General features: G+C 32.7%; 1 protein-coding gene across 1 annotated transcript; it reads right to left on the bottom strand.

Annotated features, from left to right (window-relative positions):
* Positions 1–16,307: 16,307 nt before the first annotated feature.
* Positions 16,308–19,697, bottom strand: LOC120331603 (uncharacterized). Its single transcript, XM_039398699.2, has 2 exons — positions 19,446–19,697; positions 16,308–19,011 (listed from the first exon to the last, which is right to left on the bottom strand). Exon 2 carries the CDS (start codon positions 18,855–18,857, stop codon positions 17,157–17,159), a length of 1,701 nt encoding a protein of 566 aa, XP_039254633.2. The 5' UTR covers positions 18,858–19,011; positions 19,446–19,697; the 3' UTR covers positions 16,308–17,156.
* Between the last annotated feature and the right edge of the window lie 302 nt (positions 19,698–19,999).

Genomic DNA, 19,999 nt, shown 5'->3' with positions numbered 1-19,999 from the left:
AGTTGCATACCCCAACCCCAAAAAATGGAAAAAAAAATTGTTTTTCTTTTTTCTGCTGATATGCTTTACAATAAATAAGACACTAATTTCTGAGTAGTGTTTATCTAACGTCTGATTAATCTTTCCTGTTACTTAAAACTTTCTTCTCTCATCTCATGTAACACTTATTTTACTGATAACGATGAAATACAATATTAGCGGAAACATTTGAAACATTTGAAGATTATGCATGAGGTATACTCCATACATCTGACATAAACCTATTAATCTGATTCATTCTAAACATATAGATCATCAATCTGAAGTTATTCAGCTAAAGTTTTTGATTTTTGATACCAATAATTTTTTTGGGTTGTTTTGATCTACTGGTTGCTTCAAATTGTAACTTTCAACACAGAACAAAATTATACAAATAGACATAAAAGATATAAACAATCAAATTTGGATGAACTACCAAACGTATTGCATCTCGTTATCTATATGGGTCTATACCAGCTGAATAGCCTGTTTCTGAACTTACTATCTATGCTCTGTGTTAGAAATGCGATAAATTATCAATTATAATATAAGACTTGAATAAATATGATAAAATCACAATGTTATAATATAAAAAAAACTGCCTCAAACGATTCTAAATTATTAATTACATTCAGAACTTTATTATTGTCTAAAAAATTATTTTACATTTTTCTAAAAGTTTGTTCAACGCAACATTCACTTTTATTTTGAGATAAAAAATGATCCTTCATTTTTTCCCTCTTTTTATGTTTTTCCTGAAGTTTACGTTTTAAACTATATATTAGATGATTAGAATATTGAAATTTTTGGAAAACTGAATAAATTAAGAAATACCAACTATAATGACACGCTAAAAACTCAAATAATTCTCGCATGCAACGTTCACACTTCTAACATCAATTGAAGCCAGTACAATGTTATAGCAGTTTATCTAATTTAAGTCAGCATAACTTCGATCAAGTCACATAAATTCTAGCTGCTGTTATACCGTGGCTAGAATGCAAGATCCATAATATTTATGACAAATATTTTATTAAAATTTGTTTGAAAATTGCTTTCACAAAATGGAATTAAAATTACACTAAAACATGGGCGAATTCATTCTTTTTAATAAAACAGTACCGGTCTTTGCGTCGCCGAATTGGATGAATGAACTGGGCAAATATTTGGACAACCATGAACCTTGAGTTTTTTCAAAATAAAGCATTGGGTTGGTTTCTAACGTGAAACTGAAATTAATCTGCTCTATGTGAGTCCAGCCGCAGTCCATCACCCCTAAGATGAAAAGAGAACGGTTTCTCAGGCTACTTTTCAAGTTGACCTTTTGACTCTGACTTCCGCGACCTCTCGAAAGTTAGTCTTAATTTATTTTTGTCTCCTAGAAAAAATTTAAAAATATTATAAGACGTTCAGAGCATTCCAACTGAGTTTGTCACTGGACTTCACCTTTGCTTGCTGTCTCTCGCTTGATTAATATTTGGGTAACTTGACAGAGTGCTTCATTTATTAGCAAAAGTAATATTATGAAGAATCCAACCTAGATTTCGATTATAATTAACATCAGGAAGCATTTTTAGTAAATCATTTTTAATATTTTAAATTGAACTAAATTGTAACAAATTGTAAATTTAAGTTCAGTTTATGAACAAGTCATTTGTATAATATTTAATACTGATAATGGAAAAGTGAAAATTGAAAAAATGAATGGAAAATCAATCAATATGTGCGCAACTTAATAATATATCCATAAAATAATAAAATAGAAAAAAATTTTTTTTTTCTTTTTCCCCAACCAAAATATTTTGCTATCTGTTCATCCAGCGTTAACCTGTTTTTCCAAAGAAATTCCAAAGCCAATATGCCGACATATTCATATTAATAAATTTATTTATTCTGGTGTAGTACCTTATTATCCTTAATTTTGAAATATTGATGATATTTACCACAGAAACAATTCTAATCCCGTTTGCAAATAAATAATGCTATCGTAAGTTAAATACCATTCAACCGCACTTCAGAAACAACATGAATGTTAAAGTAAAACGTGTTTAAATCTGCGTTTTGCTGGTTCAAACAAACGTTTCTATAATTTACATCTGCTCTTTCATCTTTGAGTGGTGCCACGTGGATTTGAATTAACAAACCTCCAGCGTTCAGAGGGTCTATTGATTGTCGAACCATGTCTAATAACTTCAACACGTAATATCTGTGTAAATAGCGTCAAAATCATAAACAAAACCTTGCACGCTTATGAGATGTAATCATAGAAGCACTCTATCTCTGATGCGACCGTGTGAAGTTGTGTGTGCGCTTTATGATATCATTGCATCATGCAGTGTTCTCATTAAGAATCTTTTTTCCAATAATCTCTAGTATGTTAGCATATATATAAAGAGATCCAACCCACGTCCTTCAACGATTAAAAAGTTATAGAAATCACAGTTAATAAAAAGCAATCTAGGGATTAATTTCTAACCCAAACCGTACCATCTTCATTCTTGAACTGTTGATCACTAAAACCAACGAACCAGGTAAATATAATATTGACAAGGTCATGGGCTAGTGAGAAGTAATTCACAAAAATCTTGATTCGCTTTTCAACCAGCATAGCTTACTATAAGAGCAGCAGATTTGTGGACATTTACATCACGTACAAGTACCTCGAAAGCATAAAAACATATTTGCATTGGTGTTAACTCGACACCAATACATAAGCCGTAAAAACATTACACCATCAGTTGAAAACAATTTCTTCGCCTATGTAATATTTTTAAGTGGTCCTCATGGTTGTTCTGTTCTCAGTGTGTAGTTGTGGCTCCACACAAATTTTACATTTAATTATGGGAAACGATTTAAAACAAGAAATCTGCATAACCGAATTTGCCTATGCTCATAAAATAATCATAAAACAAACATATCGATTTTACAGAATATTACAAAGTATCCGATAGAGAATTTTCTTATACAAATTCTATTACACGTTTGATGAATTGTATGTGAAAGCTTGAAATAAAACTAAATTTATGTTTATCATTTTATGTTCCATTATTCCAATAGGCTAACATATATAAATAGGAAATTGATCAATATTGTTTTTTATATAACTGAATAAATTGCTAAAAATCAGAAGCTTTGTATATTGTATATAAAATATTGTCCAGATGTCATCTATAGCGATTACTAAGTTTACTCAATAAGCAGCCATTTTAATTCAATATTTTGTGACAGAGAATATAGAATTATTTTTATTAAAATGAAATATTTTTGTTGGACTCCGTATATGGATATTACCACCTCCATTTTGATGAACTATTCGAAGAAAAATGATCAGATATTACAAGCACTCGCAAATCGACAAAAGGTGTGAATACCCAAAAAGTGATCCATCAAATATTATATAAAGGACGCGGGAATATGGTCGGCGGAACACACGACTATCGCGACCTCGTCATCAGATTGCACGATTGACAAACCACTTTCGCTGAAGCCAAGTAAACACATTTGTATTGATTCTTTGGGGTCGTTCCATGGGTCACCATTCGCAAGCTCAATGCTAGGAAAGTCTACATCCGGATGTGGCCCACGACAATTGTGCGCTGAGACCGGCAAACAAGAAGGATTTATTGATTTTATCGGGAATATAAAATGAAAATCTCGATCGTATCAGATGAAAGCGCCGCGTCCTTATGCTGGTTTTATATTTTACAATAGAAAATTTTAATTGTAATTTTTTTTCTTTTCTCGTGAACTCAGACAAAACGAACAGCTAGTGTTGACTTAGTGTGATAAATTCCCTGAAAGCGTTTACATTAGTAATAACTGTTTATGACATCCTAGACAACATGAATTCTAATAGTTGTACTTCTACTTCTTTAGATTTCTAACTTTTATTATAAAAATTACAGCTTTGCGGCTGAAATCCTTACATGCAAAGTAATATGCATTGGCATATTCGTTAGATAACGCCATTTTAAATTTGATTGCAAATTGAAATTTACTTGGACCTCAATTTTTATGATGGGATTTATGTAAATTTTGTTACTAATGTAAATAGTTGAAAAATGTTTTTCAAATTAGGTATTTTCTGCTAGTTTACAGCATATGAAATTTGTTTGTTCTCACACTTAAGTACAAAGAAAGGGACACAAACAATATATAAATTTGATAATCATTAATGTGCAATGGCTATTTGATGAAAAAAATTTCCAAAACATATGAGTTGATTTCATGTCGATACTATTTAGTTAATTTTCTTGCAATTGTTTTCAGTTACATCACAATGAAGATATTAGATTTTGACACTTTTTTTCATCGTCATAATAAGAGTAATGAAGATTTATGGCAACAATTTACATTACAAAAGATTGTGGTGAAAAATACAATTCTTCACAACGTGAAATATAATTATAAACCTAAATATAAATTTTGGCAACATTTACGCTGTAATTTTTTGTCGACAAAAACCTCACACCAAGAAGAACATGTTGGTAATCTTATTTCAAAATTGAATGATGGATAACCGATTTGTCTCTTTTAGAATAATTAAATTTCATCTACCGATTTGACGGAATCGTAAAATAGGTTGAACCATTTGTCTATGGCTCCAAACTCATTTATCCCCAACGATTTTTTTGTAACTGTTCTCGTTTCTTTTAGATCGCTAGTACTACGTTTTATCACAATACCGATGCCAAAGTCTTTTTGCCTGTTTTTTCCTAACAAAATAAAATTGATGCAAGTAAAACTATTTGTTTCTTTGTAAAATTTATTCTAAATTTCCATAAAATTAAATTGAAAATATAGGCGGATTCATAAGAGACAGCGGACTAAATGAAAATAAAGTTATAGAAATACTGACACAAATTTAAAAAATAACTGTAAATACAAAAAGATACAACACTATTTAAATGATTGACAGTAAAACATAAAAGATGGAGAAGAATATATGGTGCGCAGAGTATATTATGAAATCATAGTAGAAAAGTCAAATCAGATTTTCTTGAATGGGGTGGAAATTATTATTAATGTCTCTTTTTGCACAATAGTTTTTGCTGAACATGAAACCTGTAACTTAAGCCCAACGGTGAATATGAAATTATCTATATTTTATAACTAAAACAGGGAAAATGCAATAAAAATACACTTCGGGTATTGGAAAAATCTGTAAAATATTTCCAACTTTCTTCATTACTATATAAGAGAATGATAAAAACTTTGATATCCTAAATTCATTTTATTTTAACAATATTAAATTGGATATTGTTTGTGGTATATAATACAGAAACATACAGTAACAATTGTCGTTGCGTTTGTTGAGATTTTGTTTATCTTAATTTGAAATGCATATAAAAACAATGAATGTTTTCCCGAGCACCGACTTCCTTGTTTATATATGTGTAACAATGACCACTTCGGAAATAAGTTAACGAAAACGTAACAATTGAAATTTGTGCATTCGTTGAGACATTTTTTCGCGCAAATAGATTTTCAAGCATATTGTTAAAATCGGCTCGTTTTTTTGGAATTTTGCGTACTGATTTGCAGTTGTTTTCTTCACTTTTCCTGTGGGGTTTTAGTTTAGTTGCGATGAAAAAAATCGTCCCGGAGAAGCTGCAATAGACTACGCTATAATCCGCTAGATTTAAATAGATTTTAAATGTTGGGAATCATTGTTTTGAACATGTAAACCCTTTTGTAAACGCCAACTCACGAAAACACTCGAAAAAAACGCACAACAAATTTTGCAATGGTAACATATAAAATAATTCTTCTTGGACAAAAGGCCGGGGAAACATCCTTTGGGCGAGAATTAGAATTATATAAGATTGCTGTCTCTAGCAGCAATTTGAAACAGATTCACATTTTTAAAATTGGTCAAAATGGCAGCGGCTACGCACGACATATTTTTCCGAATTTACACTACAAGCAAAACTTGACTTTTTGTCAGATATCGTGAACGAAAACGTGTGAAATTGGAGGTTCATTTCAGTGCCAATTTTATTTTTACCAGTAAATGGTATTATTGTTGAAAATACGTGATTTAGCGGACATGACTCTTTATCATAGTTTTCTGAACGTTTTGAAAGCACTGAAATGACGGCGCTTCAGAAGTATGTGTACCAATATGTAGGTAACTAATTTTGTTCGCCTATTTTACAAGTTGTGTGAGGGGACTGAAGCCTATGGACAGGAGGTATATTCACTTATCAAACACAGTAATAAAACTAAAATAAATAAAATCGGAATAAAACTATGGCCTAACCCTTGACTGGTACACACACTACGGGAGTACCGAAAAGGCTAAATGGAAATGTTACAGTAAAACTGTAACGTTTTGATTGAAAATTTTTGTTAAAATTTGATTTGGCATAAAAACTATTTGATGATTGAATTATTTTTATTACAATGTGTGACGTTGCGAACATTCAAAATGATATTGATTTCAAAAGCGATTGAAACTAGCTGTGAATACTAATCAAAAGCAAAAGCGCCTTTTTTATAGAACATTCAAAATTAAAGAACAAAAATTAAAAAAAAAAAATTATATAAAAGTCTTCTGACCAGATAAATCGCAAATAATATCTTCATAATAAAAATATAATTTAAGAAATAAATAAACTAGTGTGTCCACCTGCCGTCGTATGAAGATGTTGAATGGAATGATCGTCTTCTGAAATAGTTTCTTGCGTGGTCACACGACGTCGCTCTGGCGTAAAAACCTCCTCGCCTTCCGCTGTAACAAATATTACAAATTATTAGGATCCTTTTAATAAAATAACAGAACATAGAATCAATTTATTCTTAAAATATATAACAATCTAATAATATGATAAATATATGTACAAACACACAAAATAAGGTATGGTTAATCCGGCAGTACGCGTGCATACATGAACAGAAGATTAAGAATTTTCATGGATTAGGAAATATTTGAGTTGGTATTAAAATAGCGGTATTAGGACTGTTAGGCACCATTTGTTATATTGGCAATTATACTTTACACATACTTGAAAATAACATTTGAAATGCAGGATAATAATTCAATGAATTTTGATAAGCATTTTCTTTAAATAATTTTGTTTCGATGTAATTCTCAGTATATCTTAGTATTCGGTAATTGTAAGTTATATTGGACTCGTATACTACACACAGCAAATTCTGTAGGAAGTGTAAACTACTGGTACCTTACAACAATAGCAAAGTCAATGCTACCGTTTACCCGTTTCTTATTACCGTAAGGATTCAGGCGCGTTAGGCGTAAATACCGCACGACGTGTGTTCCATAAGCTTGAAGTTTAGCGTCGCCATTTTGTTGTCCACACTGATGGGTGTGAAACTCAACCGTGTGTATTTTACTTGAAATAACGACATATAGACTGTGATTTTACAGGAACCCGTACCCAACAAGAGGGCAAAGTGACCAAAGAAGTTATAATAATTATTGTTTACACTTTTACACCTTGTCAAGAACGAATCTCCTTGCTTAACGAAACACTTCATCAATGAACCATTCCTGGTCGAAAATATTTTCACTCTAACTTTTGACTGAAACGCAAGCCAATTAGCCGCAGTTTCCATGAGCCGGAAAGAGCGGTAACAAATGACCAGAGAACGGTATTTGACTAAACGGGTATTTCTAACAATTATGTACTTGGTGAGTTTCAAAACAAACAATAAATTCTACTGATTGAATAAATTCAACCATTTCGGGAAGCATTTGTTGGAAATTTTATTAATAACCACATAAAATCACTTATTTCAGAAACTTTTTCATCAAATTCCTAATCTTTATCTGTGGTGGAACACAAAAAAGCATCTAATACAACAACACTATTGTAGTGTAAGACTTGAAATATTAAAACATATTTGCAAACACATTTTAAATAGAGTGCAGTTTGTTATTTGTAGTTTCGCCACTATATTTTGAACAAAAGTTCAAAAATTAGGAGAAACTGGGGAAGTTTGAGGCGGTGTATTGTCTAGAATTAAATCCAAATTTTATTTCTACATTTTACCTTTTGCTCTCTCTCTAAAGTTTTCTGCTTATCCGTCATTTCATTTTTCTTATTTACTTAGACTTAATTGTATGACACTAGCACGATTAGTCGTCTTCCACCTAAGTACACAAGACTACAAAGCTCGATCATGCCGTAGTTATAATCTATCAATATAAGACAAATCAAGAAGACAATAGCGACAATGCCGATTCTTAATTTGCGACGGAATCGTCACATAAGAAACGAGGTTGCGAATGAATAGAATTGTCGGTCCAGCACATGGTTTAAAGCAGGCGATGTTTACCATTGTAAATAGCGAAGCTCGTTCGCGTATTTGCATTGGGTGTCGTGCCCCGGACCCAAGTGCCGCGAAGAGTCGACCTATTACCGGTCGCTTAAATGTTGTATTCCAACTTTTAACACGCGATCAAGTAAGTTATAGACCTAAAATCGCATAAAAATAGTGATCTTCTATGGCACATGCTTGTATGAGTATTCATTTTGTTGAATATTTTTCCGTTGAAAAACCATCCGGCCGGGTGACGATCAATGACAATAGACACAGCTCAATAGATAAATTATGGAAGAGCAAATAGCGAAATCCAAAAAATAAATAAGAATATTCCACGCCATTACTTTTGCTGAATTAGTGTCAAATGCTTCTTTGACAACCATCGAATAAATCACTGAAGTTTTTACTTGAACTATAGCTTCAAGTGTAATTGTTTGTAAAGTTTAAAAAGCTCAAAACTTTCCGCACAAAATAGCTGATATTACCTGAAAGCGAAAAATATATTTGACAAGAAAAGTTTGAAAAATTTGTAACTTTTTTTTTTGCAAAAATATAAATAAACTAAATATCGTTCATAATTCAAATGTCACATAAATCACATATAGTTCGATTGCAACATAATTGTTTCAATTACCAATGAGACTGAGTTGAATACCATGCTTAAGGTTATATGTAGTCTAATATTAACAAAAACCATAGGTATTATAGAGAAATGCTTTGTTGCTTGATATGCATAAAACTGTACAACCACAGATCACAGATTTTTTAGAATTGTGAATTTTAAAAGTTTAACAGAAAAAGGTGACAACTTTTACAAAATAACTATATGCATTTCTCCTGGCCGGGCAATATTCCATAGAAAAATGTAGAAGCTGTAGAATTAAGTTGACAGCAAGTGCGAACATTGATTGGTTCATTGGAGCCAACTTAAAACTTTCCACTTCCAATATTTTCATTATAAAAAATGTGGCAAGTATACATTATGTGTGTAATATACTTGTGTTTTGTGCTGGGTCACCATTTATTTTATCATTTGAAAGTTTGAAAACATGATAGAATTGGAGAAATAGCTAATGATTTGATTTAGAAAGAAAACCAGAACTGTGGACAGCATTTTGCTTCTAATATTGACATTTTCCATTGATGTAGTATTGATTTACAACAACAAGTAGTAACCAAATAGTATAATGTGTTAAATGAATGAATTACCTAATGACATACACAAATAATGTCACACTTATTCAATCATAAAACATTTTAAATAATTAAATTCAATCAATTATGAAAGATGTATAAATTGCGTTATTGGCCCATTTTTATCTATGATTATATTCGATCGAGAATTTATCATATTAAAATTTCATTATTTAATGTTTCGTTTCAAAGGTAATTTTGTACAATTTTCCCGAATCGAGTTACATCTCAAACAATATGGCGTCGTATACAATGACAAAGTCTACTTACTCAGTAAGAAAGATGCTTTTCTGGTTTTGTGTTATGTTCTTTATGCGCGAATAAAAAGGTGAATGACACTATTTTAGTAACTTACTACGTCATTTTGTTGGATATACGTGTTAAGGTATCGAGTTTTCAAAATCTCGCCACTTTAAATTAAGTAAATTCGCAAACAAAACGAGATGGTCTCATTGTGTCAAAATACACAATAAATTGATAAGTGAACATACAATCTTGATTGGTTTCAACTAATCATTTTATTTGTGAAAGTTGTACATTATTACATCACAAAAGAATTGATTTAGTCTGAAAGCTCTCTTTTTATCAACCCACTTCAAAGATTTCATACAAAACCTAACACAACGCAACAAAGGATAAATGATATCATCTCTACCAACGATACAAGTCGACTTTTTAGTTAAGTACATGAGTTACCGCGTGCTGGTAAGTGGTGGGTGGTATATAATATAATAGTCACCGCTTTATATAAACAAAAGAAAAAGAAATTTTCTGTTTTAAAACAACATCCAGAAAGTAAAACCTATTTGTATACCTCTCTAACTAATACATAAAATTAATAAGGCTACCAGCATTAATTCTGAAAAAAATGACAAAATCATCATTCAAATCTACTTACTTATGTGATATTTATACAATTATAACATTGAGCTTATGCTTATAATATACATTAACAAATAATTATATATATATATATATATACAGTGTAAAACAGAGTGTATTTCAATTATTTCATGACTTTGGTGAAAATTATTTATCAAAATATCTTTTGTTTCGAGGTATTTGCTAATATTTTATGCTTTCAACAAATGATAATACCGTATGCTCATCTAATAATAAAATAGAATATCATAAACACATTGCAGTATAATCACTAGGGCAATAATAAATCATCATTCCGACAGTATGGTAACACAGGATTGCTATGTATCAAATTGGAAAATACTTGAACAATAAATTTAACGATTCTTTGGATTTGGCATAATATTAGGTTTTACAATCAGGTATCTATCCTTTCGTTTTGAGAGTTTCAGTGAAAGCGTTTTGTAAAAGCCACATCGATCATTCTTTACAATAGTGTTGTAAGTACACTTAGACCAGTAGAGCTCTCGAGAGGCAAGTTTACAGCACTCTTCTACGTAAAACCAGTATACACTCATAACATAAAAGCATCGTTTCATTTCGCTATGCAAGATGTTTTGAAATATACGCCCACAGCTTGTATGTGTATTACTTATATTAGAATTTTACATTTAAAATACAATACATTACAAATAAATGAATAAAATTATATGAAAGATCATTACAAAAGATTAAAACTTGTATATATTAATTGTTCTATTCATTTATGTGATATCTATAAATTGAAATGGATCAATATTCCAAAATACATCTGATTTGTAACAGTATCCGAATATACATAAACATTGCATAATTTCAACTAATTATTGAAAAGATGTATTTGGAAAATTAGATTTGGTCCAAATAAACATTTATTTCTACAAAAATCAATACAATACATCCTATACAGTTATAAATATACATACTTCAAATACCCCCTAGCGAAATTTAACACTTAATTTAACCCTACAATTGATTGTTCAATTAAAGTGCGTGGATAGATGTACAAGCTTTGCTACCTTATTAGGATAATCTATATTTAAATATATACAACATGTCAAACAAGTCAAATTAATATTAGAATATATACAACTTTTTAAATGTTTCACATTTTGAGTTATTTGTTGCCATATAAAATTTGAATTCAAACATGGAAACATCAAGAACTATTATTGTCAGTAACATGCGTTATGTGGCGACTAATCAAATTATTACCGAAACCTAAACTTCACAATCAAATACACAAGGAACAATATGGCATTATGATCATTATCAATAAATGTACAGTTTTCTCGTAATGTATTACTTCAACATATTTTATATTATTATTGATATCATTCATTAGTGTTTAATTTTAACAACATTTAATTAAAAATATTGAAAAATTTTCTCAGATTAACACAAAAATCGTTCTTGAGTCGCTAGAAACTGTAATATATAAAAATAAATATTTCACCAATTCACTAAACAGAAATAATGCAACTAATTTCTATTTTACTTTGTAATAAACAATATCTGGTTCGACCTGTTATTGCAATTCTCTATATTACAAACATATCACTAAACCTATGAGGGTGTTCGTATTCAAAAATTTAAGTTAATGGTATTTCACAGTACAATTTTATATTATGCACAAGCACATTTATATCAACTTTTTGAATGAAAACGAAAACGAAAAACAGTTTAAATTCTAAAAACCCTCAAAGTAATTAAGCTGAAAAATTTAAGACTAGGATTGTATTGAAATAACCAACGTTTTAATACATTTTGGTTCTCACTTAATCACATCATCACAAAACTATTCTGCTGACATACTAGGAAACAACCTTTTAGTTTTGGTATTTTGTGTCTCTCCTTGGCAAACCCTTTGTTTGACTACATTCGTCCTAAAAAAATTGTGTTTCAACTTACTAAAATATCCCGACTTGCCTTCAATATATACGATGTTAACTAAGATATAACATTGTGTATTGCCACGCACGGATGAAGTTTCCTGTTTATTTGATACGGGTGAGGTTGTGGAAACTGGATCAGCATACAGTGAAATGTGGGTGGAAGGTTTTACCTTATAAACGATTATGCTATTGAAAATTATAAAATTAAATTCCCTTTCCGGATAATTTTGTTGATTGTATCGCTTATTTTTGGAAATACGAATTTTATTCAAAAGATATGAAAGGCGGTATTGATGAAGTCGAAAAATCTTATAGTACATCTTTCTAAATGTTGGTAATAGTTTTGGTAAAAATGTCAGGCTTATTAAATAACTCATTATTTGAAAAAAATAACATCAGAAACATTTTTTAAAATTTTTATTTCAAATTCGTTTCGTCTTACTGTAGAATTGATACCTACATTAAAAATAAAGAAATTTGCTTTCAATTTATTAGATAGTCCTTTAAAGACATGCCTCACTCATTTTGTATTATGCATAGAATACAGTCGTTCGCTGACATTAAGGTGATATTAAAAATACATTGCTAAACTAATATACAATCAGTTGACCTATTTTTTTGTTTAACTAAAATTCGCTTAAAGAAATTACAATCATCAATACCAATTCCTACTGTGCTGAGCCGGGCTTCACGGAATCAGTCAAGTACAGTAGCCAACATCAGCAGTCAAATAGTAAACAGTTTTTGTTTGGTGTCAACGTTTTTTTTCTCTGTTGGTCAAGGTACACCACTCTGAATTCGTTTGTTGTTTGCGCTTTGGATTAAGCCGGTATCAAATTCAATGGGTACATACCACAGAACGTCGCTCAACCGATTCCATAGTTCAGAAAAACTGAAGGCTAATGTGACACAATATTGAACAAAAATTTGGATACTTTTGATGATTCACGAATGTCGTAGTCGTCATTTTGGATTTGAATCAAAAAATAAAATTGATCAGGCGCAGTGGTACTATTATATTAATTTAATACCGGAAAATTATTATCGGAAACTTGAAATTACAAAAATTTGGGGCTACATCACGACGACTTCATAACAAAAAATTGCCTAAATTCAACCGAAATGTAGTTTATTTTTTCTATATTTACATCTATTAAGTTTGTAGTGTAGCTATGTTATGTTTCACCAAAAATCATGAATCACTTATTGTAGTTAAATTCTTATCGATAGAAGCATGCAACTTATCAGGGACATAGGAAACAAGGCTTCCCCACCTGTCAGCAAACGGGAATGAATTACCTTATAGGAACGCATGCTATTGTTGTGGGCACTTGATAAGAAAGTAGACAGAAAAATTTTGGTAAGTACCGATGGAAATTTAAAGCCCCATTTGTTACCATAGCTAAGGTTTGTTATTTTAGCTGAGACTGAGCCACGAGCATCTGCTTTAGACATGTTACTTATCTATAGCGTACTTCGCATTATTTTATCGCTAAATTATGGCCAAAAATAATCTTATAATATCGAGATATGAGCACAATTTTTCTGTAGTGGACATACAAAAATCAAATTTGAAAAAAAAAAAATAGCACATGGTATTTAATAAGAAAGTAATTATAATGCCTGCCCCTTTCTTTTTGTTTGGACGATTCGACGAGCCTCTAATTTAGTACAAAAACAACATAGCTGTCAATAATTGGATAGTTTGCATATAAAATGTCTTGCAGTCTACCTAGACCTATGGCAGAACATTGAATATTTTTCTACTTTAAAAACAACAGGGGGTGAAATTGGGTGGTCTTGGTTTAAATTTTGCGACAAATTTCTGATTGACGGTGTTATCCCCAACCCCCTGTCATTATAATCGAAATTTGAAACTTATCGGTGTCAAATTACATCTCACGACCCCCGATTGTAGAGCGAACCGGAGACAAGTCGCTAATGGATTGAAAAGTAAAGGTGTTGGAGCGTTAAAATTGAAATAGGTGCAAAATTAAATTTTTGGTTCCCATGCAGAATACCTAGTATTGTAAAAACAATTGGTGCATGTTAGTTGAGTTGCACAGTAATTTATGCTGCGATTTACTTGTTATAGTTAACTGCTAGTTTCAATACATATGAATCATGAACGGCCACGCTCGGCGGTTTTGCAAATATGCAAAAATTTTATCAAACATTTTCAAAAGTTTATCTAAATGGGGCAAACAATGACCCTTGCTCTATTTTTAAGATGGATTATATTAAAACGTGCACGCGCGATTGCCCCGTACACGACTTTTGTAACACCTGTTCTTGTCGTTCTTCCATATGACAGCAACTTGAATTTATAATGGATCGAATAGAGTACATAAAATATATCTTACATAAGGTTCTATTTAGGATTTATAGAGCAAATCGGTCGCCAGTTTCATAGATATCCATAGTATCCGTAAAAGTGAAAAGATAGACCCTGTCGGTAGTGAATTGTCAAAAAAGAATAAAAATTGTGTATGGGTACCCTATAAAATAAAACAAATTTACATCAAAGCGCAGCCTAAACATAGGACAAGCCTTTACATAACATACCGTACTTGCTTGCAGCAGTACACCCTTTGAGAAGTTGCCATCAAAATCAAACTTGCTGTATATATAGCAGTCTGATATGACAATATATATGAATCGCGATTGGTACAAGGTAACTAACACTACTCCTAACCCACTATTGAAACGAGACATCATAGGGGCTATATTTATTACCGAAACATGTTCATTAGAAATATTCTGTTGTTTAATTCATTCAAAGACTGATGAACTCACGAACCATGTATGAAACTACTTAACAAGAGATATTGACTGACGTCATCATAAACCACACTCGCGCTAAGATCAGTGCGTTGCTATCTACCTTCGCAGTGTTGCTACTTAAACTTGTGTAATTTTGAATTGGTTGCAAAGGCGGACGAAAAGATGACCGTCAACCAACAACACGGGCATTAATCCCCTCGCTTATTCTTTATTCACTAGAGTTTGAGATGAAATATTAATACCTTTGGCAAAAATTTCGTTTTGCTTGGATGACTACAAGCTCAAATATGCGAAACGTTATTTTGAAACAAACAGATTGAAATGAAGCCATGTGGGTCACCGTTTGAAACTCATCAAATTTTATATATTAAAGTTTATTGCTTAGTACTAATTTGTGTAGATTACCAAATTAAACAAGTTGAAAAGGGTAATCTAAAGAGCGTTATGCCACAATAACATGACCAACAATGATCTTTCGTTCACAACTAAATAGAAAAATGCGTTCGGGATATTCAGTGCATTTTGTTAAATCAAAAAAGCAAAGGTACGATAAATTAAAATTGTTTCTGAAAAGCGTTTCTTTTTATGCCAAATTTACGACCTAATATCTGCTGTCATTTAGACTAATTTTTAGAGAATTTTGGCAAACTTAGAACTTTGATACAAATTTATACTTCAATAATATACCGATACCAAGTATAAATCACGAGGCGATTTAAAATATACTTGATTAAGCACTTACCATAGATACCCGCACTTCATCAAATTATTGAAAGAATATATCCATCTCTCGTGAACCTTTAATAATTCAACTCATGAATGCAAATCCTTCGCCAATCGAAATATCGACGTTGCTTGACTGAGCGTCGATTACCCTCAGACAAAATGGCGTCAATTTGGAGATACGCTTAATATCCTACCTATAGGTGAACTCAGTCATAGGTGTACGTATTTTTGGCAACGCTACCTTAGTCTACCGCGTTTTGCTTAGCTAAACATCCTATAACTTGGCAAGTAGGTCAAATATAGAACACATACAGTATTTTCTATATTTTCGGTAAATTTTAATTAGACCATTTAAGGTGGTGGGATTAGTTTTTCCACCCGCTCATGCCATTTGAAGTTTGATTCTTTTATATTCACTTTAAGTTGTAAATTGTATGTATTACACTTTTGGAAATGCTCCCCCTTTAATGTGCCATTCTTGGTTTAACACAATACGACAAATTTTACTTAGAATGGATTCTTTGTTGGGACATTGTTTCTAAAGTTAGTCTAGACTTGGCGCGCTCCATTTTTATGTATGCCTTTTGTTGTAGTATTTGATTTACTGGTAAAGGTATATTTGTATACATTCAACTATTTTTCATACAAAACACATGTCTAGCATAGGTATTTTGTTAAAACAATTGGAATAAAGACAAATCAGTCAGTTGATTTGGCTCACATGCTCAGGTATTTGATATACTTGTTACGAGTAGTCTTGCAAAGCGTATGCAACTCGGCTGTTAATTAAAATATGGAGTTATTAAATCATCACAAAAATTGATATAATTTTTCTGAAATATTTATTGAAAAAATTAAATTGAAAAAAGAATAATTCGAAAAATAGTAAATGATATTAAACAATAAAATTGAGAAAAAATAAAGGAAAGGAAGAATTCTTGTACAAGCAATTATTAATTTTATTATTCAACAATTAACATAATATGATGAGTATTAGAAAGATTGCAATAATTAGCAACAGCAATTTCTGAATGAAGTTGGAAAAATTGCACCGAAATGATATTATAGCATTCAATTTCAAATTGATTTAATTTTACACTCAGCAACATTGTATCATTATTCGTTAAAAAAAGAAAAACGAGAATTAGCTGATGAGTAGCGCATGTCATGTTAACAATTCGGAAAAATTGAACAAGCAATTTAGAGCATGCAAAGAAGTTCTGTCGCCTGGGCGCTCATGGACTGCCATTCCTGGCCCTGTGCCATGTGCGCCTGTTTTGCACTTTTTGTGGAGATTAACTCCTGAGAGCATAATTTTATGCGTTGTTAGTGATGGCTCTTAGTTGTAACTTATGCCATTGCAGCGTTAGTGCCATGCTGAGGTACGCACCCTTGATAATAAGCAGTGTCGTTAATTCCCTCTTCGATTCCGGCGTGACCCATTGCTGATGCGTGTTGAAGACCAGCACCCGATTCCATATGATATTGCATTTGATAATAAGGGTGTTGATGATGTAATTGACTGCTTTCCGATGGAGAGCTTGACAATCTTGATACATTGGTTGATGAACAGGTTGCTGATGAATTAGATCCATGAATTGAATCGGGTGTAGTTGAAGGTGGCAGCGGCTCGAGTGGCGAAACTTCTTGTACGTTGTGTGTCGATGCCGAATTTGAATATTGTTGAGCATATTGCATCATTTCATGGTAAGCTCTCATGTCTTTGCCTTGTTGTTGACCTTCACCAGCATTCATAAGACCTCGGATTGAGAATGGATGGCTGAATGAATGAGCAAACGGATTGTGAGCGTGATATTGAGAATGGTGACCATTGTGCTGAGCTCCAGTTGTAGGAAAATGTCCCAAATAGAATTGGTGATGTGAATACGAGATCGGATCGCTCTTGGTTTGTGCCAGACTTTCATGCGTGTTGATTTCAGATGGTGAACTAGAAGGCATTGCACTGCTGTATGAGGTAGCCTCGCGTGGAGATGTCGTACGCTGTACCATGTTTCGCTGCAAACCGTGATGCTGTGCCGCTCGCTGGTGGTGAATGTCATGTTCATTTGCTGATGACGAAGGTACTTCCAGATGAGAATAACTAGGCATTTGTTGTTGATGTTGATCTAAATTTCTAGGCGATTGTTCTCCGCTTGAGTTTTCTGGTCCGCTATGTTCTTCGTGGCTATCTGAACGATTTGTCGTCTTTGAGATATGATCGCGTTCAAATTCATGTTGACTGTGTGGACTTTCATTTGATGAGTCTTGAAGTGGTGGAGTAGTTGCCGGTGATATATGTTGCAAATCGAGCTGAGGAAGATTTGAAGGTTCGTGGCCATTTTTGTTGACACTTTTCACGTTCGATTTCTTTCCGCACTTGAATCGTTTCTGTCTTCGAAGGTAGCAGCCATTTTCGAACATGTTGTGAGCTTCTTCGTGAAGAGACCAATATGAACCTTTTCCTGGCTTGTCTGGAGAGCGAGCAACTTTGACAAAGCAGTCATTGAACGACAAACTATGACGAATTGAGTTTTGCCATCTTTGTTGGTTCTGGCGATAAAAAGGAAATAAATCCATAATCCATTGATAAATTTCACTCAGTGTCATCATTTTCTGTTTTGATGATTGAAGCGCCATTGTAATCAAAGAAATGTAGCTGTATGGTGGTTTGGCGTGAGTGTAATTTCTTCTGTATGTCTTTTCTGGTCTTCTGTTGAAACCCATAGGAACGATTGGTAAGTTTGGACCAAGTCCTACGGCCGGATTCATGCCCGGGTATGCCGAACCCATTCCGCCTACACCGACCGCCATTTGTGAAGCGTGTGCCGAGTGTGCATGGACCCCCGCCGCAGATCCCATGCCGTTCAATGCACCGCCGGCAAATGCTTGATTCATCGGATTATGAATTCCAGCAACTTGATTTCCAGTGATTGACATCGGATTGATTGAATTGACGTATGATGATGGCATTGAGTTAACCATGTTCGGCATACTAACTCCGTAAGATTGCTGGAATGGCTGGTATTTTGATGGAGGAGATGAAAGCATCATAATGTCGGTATTGAACGATTGCGCTGAAAGTTCAGTCTATCAAGAATAAATAACTCGTTTCTTGCTTTCCCCTTCTCGTTGTTGTAGCTTTGATTCACTTTGCTTGATGATTAAATCCAAATATTTCTTGTACAATATATCTGAGCAGAGAGTCCTAAAAAGAAAATGGCGGACGGTTAGAAATTGAAAGCGAAACAGAAACAGTAGTCCCCTGTCGTATGTCTAGATCTATTTAGTCAACTGTGCAACAACTCGCTGCCAAATTCTCAAAATATTTTTAAAGTCAACGCTAAGTATGTTATTCGATATTTTAAAACTTTAGCAATCTTATGCAACTAAGCCGACTAATATTTTGCAAGTCAGCGCCGACCAAGACGCAGAATGCTTTTGATCGGTTGAAATTCTCCTTTTTCTCGTATAAGTAAAGCTTGAGATATTATCAAAACTTGAAAACATTTTACTTGTAAACTTCAGACAACAAAACACAATTCAATGTATTCGACCTTCAAAAGTATTTGACCTTCAAGGTCGGATTGATTTCAACATCACGAAAGAGAAAATAACACGAGAGAAAGTTGCAACACATACCTTGTATATATTCCCAGTAGTTTAGTAGTGAACAATCTCGCTTGTAGATTCCAAATATATATATTCGATTTTTATACTAAGTCAGTAACTCACTAATGAAATACTCTGTATGGAACAATACCAAATTGAGTTTGTGTGGTCAGTCAACAGTGTTGGGCTTATAAAGAACCAATTGGGCATTTTTTCTTCGCCCGACCGCCTTTGGTTTGTTTATCTTATCGCGGGTCGTCCCGTCAGTCTCTCTTCTCTCTCCCTTCATTCTAATGCGGCACTGCCATCAATGGGGTTTCCTAGATAGAGTTGTTAGAAATGCCTCGTTTCAGGTGTCGCCGCTTCTCTATCGAGATGCGTATCAACCGATATCACTAATGCCTACTAATGAGTCGCGGTGCCCCTCAACTTCTCGTATCAGCCAATTTCGATCGGTAGACATCACACGCTCTTATCTATGTAGACCAGTTAATTTAGGATCACCTCATTTTAGAAATTTTCCCTATTTGTCATTCTAAAATAAAACATGTAATTTCTAAATTATCAAAGTTTATTCTGATGCC

This window comes from Styela clava, chromosome 6 (genome assembly GCF_964204865.1).
Source record: "Styela clava chromosome 6, kaStyClav1.hap1.2, whole genome shotgun sequence".
NCBI lineage: Eukaryota > Metazoa > Chordata > Ascidiacea > Stolidobranchia > Styelidae > Styela > Styela clava.
The sequence above is the reverse complement of the archived record's forward strand: the minus strand, read 5'-3'. Positions and strand labels throughout refer to the sequence as shown.